Here is a 12,181-nt window from a genome sequence, read left to right as displayed (position 1 = left end):
TATTTGTAAGGCTTCTTGCAACAAGTTAGTGGCTGCCTCTGGGTGGGGAACACTGTAACAGCTTTGTTTTAGAAATGTCATAGTAAGTGCATATGAGCCCATAATATATTCATAGCTAATTTTCGCCTTTATATATTAGCTTATAATTCTGAACAGTGTCCTCAGGAGTTATTACATGGGTTATGACAGCATTTATTTTCTGTATTCCATTTGCTAATTGAAGCAACCCTGTGGAAAGAGTGTAGTCTCTGGTCGGAATGTCCCAGAAGTTGTTAACCACACTGTGTTTCTTACCATTCAGTGTGGCATTGTTGACAGACACGTCCGTTCTGGGGATAAAACACTGTATTTGATAGGCTAATGGAGATAGCCGGAGGTCCCCGGGGACTTAGACATCTGGCAGTGCAAGCACGTGATCTTTACAGTGTCTCCATGGATTCCAAGATGGTTTTGTGCATGCGACACTTCACGTGTCTGGATTGCTGTCCAGTAAGGCACCTGTGACTTGAACCTTGTGTCCAACAGAGCCCTTGGCTCTGCCCGAGTCCAAACAGTTCCTTCTAGGTCTGGATTTCATGGGTGTTCATAAAAAGACGATCAAATGTGTAAACTAGTGCTTATGGTGACTCTTGAAGAATACACGTTATATTATGCACTGAGCTGGTAACCTTATGATCAGGAAACTCCATAGACAGAAAGATATTAGTTGTTAAATAAATTGTAAAAAAGCCATTTTTAAACCTAAATGAACCAGCAAGGCCAGTAATTTAGAACAGCATATGAGTTGTGGTGCAGCACTGTATACTATAAATAAGGGACCTCCGAATTTGCAATTTCAAGACTTGAGCCAAGTCATAATTAGTCTCAACATCTACATTTTTATAATGCAGACCTTGTCATTGCCACCATGAATGTATTTTAGGGTGGTTGGACCTGAAGGTACTTGGAAATGAGGGACTTTGGTTGTAAGGTTTCAGACATACACAGGCCAGTCTGTGAAGACCCTACATGACTTCTAGTGGATTGTAGATTAAATATTAAATGGTTCATCTTGGTTGTCTTTTAAGATACTCAAAACATTGTCATGAAATACTCAAGTTCAAAAAAACAGAAAAAAGAAAAAAGAAATACTCAAGTTCATGAGATATGTCCCCATAGAGAGAACATGTTTTATTTGAGGAATAAAGTTGTGGAATATGCAAACTTATAGGGATGTATACATACCTTGCTGCTTCAGGGTCAACATAAAACTCTCCACTCTCTGGGCCCCTGGCCATAGCCTGGCCCAGGATGAACATAGGCTCTCACCACTGACCAGAGTTTCTCAGCTGAGTAGACTTCCTAGTAGACTTCAAAAGGTCAGGATTCAAATCCAGGTCCAGCAGAAGGAGCTTGCTGCCAAGCTCAAGGACCTGGGTTTAATCCCTGGGACCGACTTCATGGGAGGAGAGAACTGATCCCTGAAAGTTGTCCTCTGACCTCCACAGGCACACCATGGTATGCCCACACTAAAGAATAAAGACATAATTAATAAATAGATAAGTTGAAAACCCTCCATGTCTTCTCAAGTACTCTTATGAGCATGTCCTCCTCAGCAGCGACAAGCTCACTGAATAACAGGACCCCAGAGACTTAATACAGATTTAGAGAAAGTCACAGAGGGTGGATTGTTGGCAGAGAGGCCTCACTGAACTGATGTTTCGGTGAAAAGACTTGATCTCAGAGAACTCTGGGGGTAAGGGAAGTGGCCCATGGACTGAGTTGTCTCCACTCCATCCCTATCCACCATGAGTAGGTGCTAAAAACAATGCACCTAGAATTCGAGCTGGGCCTAGATGGAGATGATGAAAGTCAACTGAGTCCAGAAGTATCAGTGTCCTTCTGGGAAGTGGCAGAAACTTGAGAGCCCACTCTCTCCACGCAGAAGAATGGCCCTGGGGAGGTAACGAAAGTATGGAAGAGAGCCCTCAACAGAACCTAGCCATGTTAACATCTGATGTTACATTTCCAGCCTCCATAACTGTGGGAAAATACGTGTCTAAGGTGTGTGTGTGTGTGTGTGTGTGTGTGTGTGTGTGTGTGTACAAAGAGGCGTGGTTATGGTTATGTAGGTCAGAGGTTGATGGAAGGTGTCTTCTTCAATGCCCTCCACCTTGGTTTTTGAGACAGAGTCTCTCACTAACCCTGTAGTTCCAGATTTATCTGTGGCCAACAGGCCCTGGGAATCCCCTTCTCTCTACCCTTCCAATGCCGAGATTACAGTTGCACACCACTGCACCTGGCTTTTCATGTGGGTGTGAGGGTCTGAAGTAGGTCGTCATGTTCACATAGTATTCTCTTGACCAGCTGAGCCATCTCCACAGCCCTACATGCCTGTTTTGAGCCATCTGGCCACTAGTATTTTGTTTGTGCAAGATGAGCTCTAGGAATGTGCATCCAAAGAACGTGTCTAAGTAGGGAGGGATGAGGGCAAGTGAATCCCCAGAGCAGTGCGCATGCTGGGCGGGGGCAAGGGGGGGGAGCAGTGTGATGCAAACGCACCCACAGCACAGGCCAGGGAAGCCCTGTGGGGCTCTGATCAGAAGCAGTGGAAGTCCATCACCTCAAGGAGTAGGAGGGACTCAGCAGTGGGGATGTGGTACCAGGAAGCCCAGGGAAGATGCTAAGTTCATGGGGATGCTGTGTTGTACTAATGAGATCAGAAGAGGGCTAAGAGGATTAAATAAAAGGTGATCATTGGTGGCCTTGATCAAAAGAAGTCAGGGAATCGGTGAGAAAGTGGGTAAAGGGAGAGTAAAAGGAGCGAGCCGTAGGCATCACTCTAGAGGATTCTTTTGAAACACTTTACTGTGAAAATGGTCCTGTTGTTACGTGGAGAAATTTAGGGAAAACAGAAATGGAAGAGGAGGGGTTGGAAAGGAGGGAAGGACAATAAAGAGAAGTCAGAAGTCAGATAAAATGTTATTAAAGCACACAAAGCTCCCTATACTGAGTGGACCCCAAGAGGGTTTGCCAAGGCCTGGGTAAATTGAACAAAAGGAAGCAGTATTATGCTCATAAAATGGGCCCCTAGAAGACATGCAAGCGGGAAGTTCTATAAGGAAGTCACCTCCTATCCGGTGGACAGCACCTACAGCATTTAAAGAAGGTTGTGTGGTCAGCATGCAACGGCAAGGTGCTGTGCACTGTGAAGGCAGTCGATCCACACTGACAGCAGATGCGCAGGTGACAAACAGGTCAGGAGAAGACAGAGGCTAGCCCCTTCTTTCTCAGTCTCACCACTCAGCCTCTCATTCATTCTCCCTGTCTGCGGTTGCTCCCTTCTCTTTCTGTGTTACTTTATGAACTTTCCTTACAGCTGTTTGAAACAGCGTCATGTGGGTACTCAGTATTTGTCATTTAAAGAAACATTATAAAATGGAAGAGGGAGGGGCTGGAGAGGTGGCTCAGTGGTTAAAAGCACTGACTGCTCTTCCAGAGGACCCGGGTTCAATTCCCAGCACCCATGTGGCAGCTCATCTGTAACTCCAGTTCCTGGGGACCCAACACCCTCACACAGTCCTACATGCAGGCCAAACACCAATGCACATAAAAATAGAAAAAAAAATGGAAGAGGGAAAGCAAATCCCACCATAAGGGAAGTAGGGGAGGCCCTCCAAACACAAGGTCAGAGGAAAGAAGGAAGTAAAGGAATGAACAGCACACTTTATAGTGATGTTAGTATTCAATTAGACTTCATCCAATCTCATTGATAATGATGAGGAAAATGAAGACATAAGGACAAAGGACAATTCACCAAGTTGTAGCAGTGTAGAACCTCAGTGTGCGCAACAACAAAGCCTGAAGGCGGTGCAGCGTCTCATATCCAGATGGCTTGGGTTTGAATCCCAGCTCTAGAATTATTTATGAGCTTCAGTCGGCCTTAAGGGAGTTGTTTAAACACCCTGTGCTGGCAGGTTTCCCATACTGACCACTGAGATGCTAGTTATAACTTTTAACATGGTTGTGTTAAGGACACCAGTGTAATGTTGATAGTTCCTGGCATCATGAACTCTGACATCATTGTTGTTCATAGTATTGCCTCAAATCATGAAAAGCAAAAACAGGATCCCAAGGTCCCAAGGAAAATCAGCACATCAGTGATCTTGTTAGGAGATATTTATCTTCCTTGTCTCCCTAAAAATATATGTCTGAAAATACCTGAGAAAGAAAGAGATAGCTACAATAAAGTGTTTCAACAAGCTGTTCTATCTTCAAAGTCATTGCGGAATCATCCAACATAATAAATAAAACACAATCTACCTAACACAACTGGGAAATAGAAAGGAAAAAACAGATAAAAAATAAAACTAGAAATCATAAAAATGACAGGCGTTAAATCAGGCACAGCTATACCTATAAATGACTTAAGTTAACATATGAAAATACAGTCTTAGATCATATCAAAATACAAAAGCTGATAATTATATAGGTCACGCCTGCAAGTACAATGTTCTAAAAAAAAAAATAAGCTAAATATAAGTTTCTGTAACAAAGAATGACTGTGATCAGTGACATGGGATTTTCTTATATATACTTAAAAATACAAGTAAAAAATGTATAGGAATTAACTATGAATCAGGTGACAAGGTAAAATTATAGGTAATGTTGTACCATTTGTATCCAAGCGATATAGCAGTAAATTTCCCATAGTGTGCAAAATATCACTCCAAAAACACTGAAATGTGCAGAGAACCTTAAAAACACCATTATTCAGCAGCTATTCCATACATCCTTACTGGAATCAAATAAACTGTGTAAATTGACAAGGAGTGGATAGCAGAGATGAGCCTGTAGACTCCGGAAGGCTGAGAGGGAAAACATCTTGTTACTATGGGGGCATTTCTTGAGGGTCACTTAAGTAGGTGATCATAGGAAACTGGGTGATTGGTAAAGAAGTGGAAACAGAGAAATTGGCACTGTTCTGGGATAGCCACTTCCGTCTGCAGCATAGATGAGTGTGTCTGTGTTGAGTCACTATCACACTACCACCTTGCCAGTGGTCAGTCTGGCTCTTCCACATGGTGGAGAGCTGGGCAAAAGCCAGTCTCTTCCATGTGCATGATTCCCTACCCACCTGCTGAGTCCTCTGCCCTAGAATTTAGTCCCCACTCCCCAGCTGTACCCAGTGGTGCTGGAGGTCGCTGTGAGGGTCTGGCAGGAAGCCATGCCGTGACATTGGGGGTGAGGGATGCAGCCCAGGGGGCACAGACACAGCTCTGCTCCTAAAGAAACAGGCAAGGAGCCAGGCGGTGGTGACGCATGCCTTTAATCCCAGCACTTGGGAGGCAGAGGCAGGCGGATCTTTGTGAGTTCAAGGCCAGCCTGGTCTACAAAGCAAGTTCCAGAAAAGGCACAAAGCTACACAGAGAAACCCTGTCTCGAAAAACCAAAAAAAAAAAAAAAAAAAAAAAAAAAAAAAGGCAAGGGAGACTGATATGTGTATTAAAAGATCCACTTAGGATTGGAATATGAGTTATTCACTCCCTTGTCTTCTTGGTGGCACCAGTATTATACTGTCACCCATGTTCCAGGAAACCATATGTGACCCTAACTGCCTTATTGGCTAGTTATTGACGTTCATATATATTCCCCATTAGGTTCTTGTTAGAAATTTACATACCAATCTATTTAAACTGGTTTGGGTTTTCTTTCATTTTGTTCTTACACTTGTGTTTTCAATGTGCCTATCTTGAATTCCAATCTGAACATTCAAGATCAAACTTGGCCCAAATGGTGAAACAAAAATCAAACAAACAAACAAAAACCCTAAGGAAATCAACAAATTATTAATGTGCTCCCAATGCAGATGTCATGTGACCAAGGCACACCCGATGGTTGAGATTTGAAAATTGACAATGTTACCCTCGTTGCCAAGAGATGAAAAGCATCTGGCAGACTCTGGTGGGTGCAGGGGTCAGTTACACGTCCATGAAGGACTTGAGAGTCTTCTTCCCCCAAAGCAGGGGACAAAGCTGCATGGTGGCCCAGGACACCCTGCTCCCCCATTGTTCTCACATGGTGTTTCTCCTCTGCTTCCAGGTGGAAATTGAGAAGCTGGATTACCATCATTACCTGCCTCTGTTTTTTGACGGGCTTTGTGAAATGACGTTTCCCTATGAGTTTTTTGCTCGGCAAGGAATCCACGACATGCTGGAACACGGGGGGAACAAGATTCTACCTGTCATCCCACAGCTCATTATCCCGATAAAAAGTAAGTGAACAGGTAAAAAAGCGTCACTCTGTCTCACACCGCCACGTTTGACAACTTGCTAATTAAGCAGTAAAACACAACAGACCGAGATGATCCCCAGGCTGGTGGGAATTTTTATAAATTGGCTTATGAGGCCAGACAACTGAAATCTCTGAAAATATTTCTCATCACTAATACTATACCAGGACTTAACCACAAACAAAACAAATCACGTGAGAGTCATGCTAATTTGAGATATTGCATGGCTGTGATGTAGTGTTCAGACACTAACTTGTCCATTCAGGAGTAATGTGTGTGACATTTTATGTGTCCTCTACCCAAACCCCAAGTTCTTGTTAAACAGCACCTCTAGTTTTTTAAGTTAAATGGAAATACAGTTTTGCCGAGTGTCTGTGAGGTAGTAAGAGTCGTAATTTCAGGATCTGGAATGCAGAAAATAGTTTTTAGCACAGGGACTTTTGAATCCACAGTGGGTTCCTGCAGTGACTCTCAGAGACAAGGACCACTAGCATTTCTGTTTACACCGCGAGAACATGTTCCTTTCTGCAGTTTGCTCAGGCATGACTGCCTCCAGCTTGCCAGAAAGCAGCCTCTCATGCAGCTTGCTGAGGTGTTCTGGGAGCTCTCCAGGCACCAGATAAGGTTTTGGTTGCTCTCCGTCTTGTTTGTCTGCCTATCTTCTGCTAGCCCTGGTAATAGAATCACCATAGGCCAGCCTGGTGTTCACCATGGAGACCCAGAGAGGTCTACCTATCCCCAGACGGAGAATCAGGCCGTCACCTCTCACCAGTCACCACATACCCAGTGCGGTTTGCTGTGCCTTTCACTGTCACTGCTGATTAAAATCAGGAGGTCGGAGCCTCTGAGAACTCCACAGAGGATGAAGTTCTGTCTTTTCCCTGCCTTGAACCACCCCAGGTATTCCCACCTCCCAGCTTTGGACTCAGCTGGCCCACGGCTCGAACAGGGTGACAAGGACCTTGCCTCCCCTCCTAACATGCTGTATCATCTCTTATCCAAGCCAATGGCTTCCCAAAGACTGGAAGGCCCTTTCCTGGGCTTCTAGGCTTTCGGGGCCCACCTTGATTGTCTCAGGTGTGCTCTGGCCACGTGGTGTGACCAAAGTGAGAAGAAAAGAGATCCGCACGGGGACCACTACCCAGCGCCTGGGGAACTTGGTTTTGCTCATGGTCATCTTTTGTTGATTTGAAGTAAGTAAGCAGCATTAAGATTTGGGACTTGAGTACTTCGGCATTCAGCTCTTATCACTATTCACAGAGTCAGCTCTGGAATTTTCTGGGCTGGCTTTGAACTTCTGGAGAGATGGTAATATACCAGCACACTTCTTCTACCCAAGAAGGGTCAAAGCTACCTCATGTTAAAAGGAAAGCCCTTCAAATGGGCCCTGAGTAGCTGGCAGCAGTCCTTCCTCTCATCTGTCAGCCATCTGAAGGAGTCTTTACAGGACCCTCAGGAACAAGACAGAGGCCGAGATCGCTCGAACCTTTCCTACTTGGGATTTGTTCTCTCCACCAGGCCATTGGCTTAGAGGTGATCACTTCTAATTGAGATACCACATTTCTTCAAAGATGATATACAAGTCTCACAGAGAAACCAAAGGGGCCAGAATGTTCCCTCCAGGAACCGCCTGACCATTTCTTCCCACACCCATCAGAAGAACAGCAAAGTCCAGATCTTGGTCCTATGACTTAAAATAGATACTCTGTCTTCAGATGGGTACCTTCTTGAGAGGCTTCCACATTTCCTTGGTGCAGATACTGGGTGCAGAAAGAGTGTTCCTACATGATATTTGGATTATTTTTTACCATTAAAGCAGGCCAAATCAGAGAGGTGACCCTAGGTGAAGGGACAGGTAATCTGTCTGATCTGTGTTTGAAGACACATAAATAAATTGAAAGAAGCAATGCATTATGAAGATAAAAATGATGGCACTGACATACCCCAGGTCATTTGCTGATAGAAGAAACATTATTAAAAACTCAGTAAACATGATTCATCAGGGAAAATTAACAAAAATAGGAATTTGATAGCCCAAGGTTCCAGTAGCCAGGACAATCTGTTCCTGGTTCCTGTCATTGCATGGCTCTCCAGGATGTGGTCACCATATACCCGTCCTGGTTCCTGTCACTGAAAGTCAAGCATCTCTCAGGGAAAAATGTTGGTTCACTATGCAGCATCTTGCAGGTTTCAGCCCAGGGTGGGAAATATGTGCATAAAATACATCTTCCAGGTAGAATTCTGGAGGCTAATTGATCTAGAAACAGGCTGATGTACATAACTGGCATGACATGTAGTAGCTGTGTGTACCTTATTTTCAAACCACACTATTGGGATAATTATGACTTTGGGGGCAAAAATGAACCCTCTATCACCTGCTAGCTGTTCTAATTAGTATCTATGAAGGCGGAACATGAGTAACTCTGTAGGGAAGAGAGGTAGGATCCATGTGCTCTGTGCATTCCCAGAATCCGGGATTTATTTTATTAAGTAATTACATAATTGTTAATCCTGTAATGAAACATGGATGCACTCAGTGGGTCTAGTATTTTCCAACTGAAAAAAAAAAGTAAGAATAGAAATATAGTTTTCCCTTTTTTCCTGTTCCTCCACTCGGGACCCCAGTTTTAACAGGCTTTAAAGAAGAAAGAGTTGAGATCTACATGAACAGCCTGGACATGAGTGGGGGTAATGAAAGGCGAGAGTTGAGGGAAAGAGAGCTTGGGGGAGCGGGAGATCCCAGCTGGATCAACAACAGAGAGGGAGAACAAGGAATAGGAGACCATGGTAAATGAAGACCACATGAGAATAGGAAGAAGCAAAGTGCTAGAGAGGCCCACAGAAATCCACAAAGATACCCCCACAACAGACTGCTGGCAGTGGTCGAGAGACAGCCCGAACTGACCTACTCTGGTGATGGGATGGCCAAACACCCTAATTGTTGTGCTAGAAACCTCATCCAACTACTGAGGGCTCTGGATGCAGAGATCCATGACTAGGCCCCGGGTGGATCTCTGGGAGTCCAATTAGCGAGAATGAGGAGGGTTTATATGAGCGAGAATTGTTGAGACCAAGGTTGGATAAAGCACAGGGACAAATAGCCAAATGAATGGAAACACATGAACTATGAACCAATGGCTGAGGGGTCCCCACTGGATCAGGCCCTCTGAATGGGTGAGACAGTTGATTGGCTTGATCTGTTTGGGAGGCATCCAGGCAGTGGGACCAGATCTTGTGCTCATTGCATGAGTTGGCTGTTTGAAACCTGGGGCCTATGCAGGATTGTTTGGCTCGGCCTGGGAGGAGGGGACTAGACCTACCTGGACTGAGTCTACCAGGTTGAACTCAGTCTGTGGGGAAGGCTTTGCCCTGGAGGAGATGGGAATTGGGGGGGGGGGGGGGGTTGGGGGGAAGGTGAGGGGGACGGGAGGGGGGAGAACAAGGGAATCCGTGGCTGATATGTAGAACTGAATTGTATTGCAAAATAAATTAAAAAAAAAAAAAAAAAAAAACGAAGAAAGAGTTTCCAGGCCGCAGTGGTGGCATACACCTTTAATCCCAGCACTCGGGAGGCAGAGCCAGGCAGATCTCTGTGAGTTCGAGGCCAGCCTGGTCTACTCAGTAAGTTCCAGGACAGCCAGAGCTATGTAGAGAGACTCTGTTATAATCTGAGCTTCCTCTGCCTGTGATTCGACCCCAGTCTCTCAAAGTGTACTCATCTTGTTGTTTCTGGTGATAGAAGCTTTCTTGATGATGTGTTTGGTTATTTATTTTTCCACTAATTTTACTGGGCAATTTCAACTTAGAGGCACACGTCTCTGGAGTAGTCACTTTTCCTGCATTCTTTCTGTGAGGACTTGGCTGTTTTCTCTTCCTGCCTCAGAACTCCCAAGCAGTGTGTCCTGCCTCACAAGCTGACCATTCCCTAAACCCTTTACCTTCTGTTCAGTTTTCCATCTCTGCCTCACAGATCTACATCCTAGAAAACTTTCTGGACTTTATCCCCAACCTTAAAACATTTTATTTTAGCTATTCTTTTTGTTTGTTGGTTGGTTGGTTTGGTTTGGTTTTTTTCGAGACAGGGTTTCTCTGTGTAGCTTTGCGCCTTTCCTGGAACTCACTTTGGAGACCAGGCTGGCCTTGAACTCACAAAGATCCGCCTGCCTCTGCCTCCCGAGTGCTGGGATTAAAGGTGTGTGCCACCATCACCCAGCCTATTTTAACTATTCTTAACTGTTTTTTCTCATACTCTTTTAATTAATTTTTCCTTTATGAATATTCTTTGTTAGTCTCTTATCTCTCAATGAATATATTTTAGATGATTTTAGATCATTTGTTCTTAAAGGGCATTTTTTAGGCTTTGGGGTGAGAACGAACAGTGCTCCATGTCCTTTTACTCATTCACTATAAATAAATTGTTCCTTTGTCAGCATTTAAGGTAGGCAAGATGACCTGTTAGTTACTAACAGAATCTGATGTCCAGCTGGATTTTGGCTGTAACATAAGCTGCAACAACTTGAACGAAGTTTCACTATTCCGTGTGACACCATTACAATATTCCGTGTGACACCATTACACGATTCCATGTGACACCATTACACTATTCCGTGTGACACCATTACACGATTCCGTGTGACACCATTGCACTATTCCGTGTGACACCATTACACTATTCCGTGTGACACCATTACACTATTCCGTGTGACACCATTACACAATTCCATGTGACACCATTGCACTATTCCGTGTGATACCATTACACTATTCTGTGTGACACCATTGCACTATTCCATGTGATACCATTACATTAGTCTGTGTGACACCATTGCACTATTCCATGTGATACCATTACATTAGTCTGTGTGACACCATTACACTATTCCGTGTGACACCATTACACAATTCCATGTGACACCATTGCACTATTCCATGTGATACCATTACACTATTCTGTGTGACACCATTGCACTATTCCATGTGATACCATTACATTAGTCTGTGTGACACCATTACACTATTCCGTGTGACACTATTACACTATTCTGTGTGACACCATTCCCTCACCTGTAAAATGCTGCTGCTGTATGCATTAACATCTTCCTTCTGATTTATTGTCAGTGTGGTTTTATATGATATATTTATATTTTATATGGTATATTTCAAAGGCTTGTATTCTCCAGCTTGATTCAGTCTTATGATTTGTACTGCTTTATTATATGATTAAATTGAATTTGTTTATTCTTCCACGTTCTAGAACAACATCTTTTTATTGACTAACTTTACTATTTGGCAGTCTCGGGCACGTATGTGATGAGTTCTGATTCCTCCCTTTCTGTTTTGGTGGAATAAGTCTGTCTGTCTGTTTTTGCTGCTTTTGCTTTGCCTTGGGTTCATATGTCCTGAGTTAAATATGTATCTCTAGGGCTAAGGATGTAGCTCAGTAGCAGAGCACTCAGCAGGAGAACTGAGAGGTCCTGCCTTCAGTTTTCAGCACTGCACAGAGGAGAAACAGTACTCCACTTCAGTCTACCTCACCACATTTTGTGACCATAGCACGCCAGGCTGTGTCTCCGGTTCTGTGTGAATTTTGAGTTCCTTCCATTCATTTTCTTTTCCTTTTCATTTGTGACTATATTATAAATACTTTGGTAAGAGTTTTTGTTTATTCTTTGATTCAAGGTACTACATTGAAATCGATGAATATTTTAGCGTTGAGTTTTTGTTACTTAATTTGTGTTACCTTAAGAACAGAGAATACAGCTTTTCCTAACTTAGATTTTCTTTTTTCCCCCAAACACTCTAGGGTTTTCATTAGGCTCTAAAAAGCTGACCTGTTGTCATAGTTCAAAATCCCAGCACTGGGGAGGCAGAGGGAAGAGGGACAGGATTTTAGGGTCAAGTTCAACTTCA

At 43.7% G+C, this 12,181-nt stretch overlaps 1 protein-coding gene across 2 annotated transcripts in view; it reads left to right on the top strand.

Moving 5' to 3' along the window:
- Pacrg (parkin coregulated) overlaps positions 1-12,181 on the top strand; it is a 458,018-nt gene that overhangs the window by 245,254 nt on the left and 200,583 nt on the right. For both annotated transcript variants that reach the window (XM_052750836.1, XM_052750837.1), the window contains exon 3: positions 6,082-6,253. In XM_052750836.1, the coding sequence (XP_052606796.1) occupies positions 6,082-6,253 (172 nt within the window). The remainder of the gene's footprint in view (positions 1-6,081; positions 6,254-12,181) is intronic.

The sequence above is a fragment of the Peromyscus californicus genome, unplaced genomic scaffold, assembly GCF_007827085.1.
Source record: "Peromyscus californicus insignis strain IS unplaced genomic scaffold, ASM782708v3 Scaffold_22__1_contigs__length_63687245, whole genome shotgun sequence".
In the NCBI taxonomy this organism is placed as follows: Eukaryota; Metazoa; Chordata; class Mammalia; order Rodentia; family Cricetidae; genus Peromyscus; species Peromyscus californicus.
This window is presented reverse-complemented; position numbering and strand designations above follow the sequence as displayed.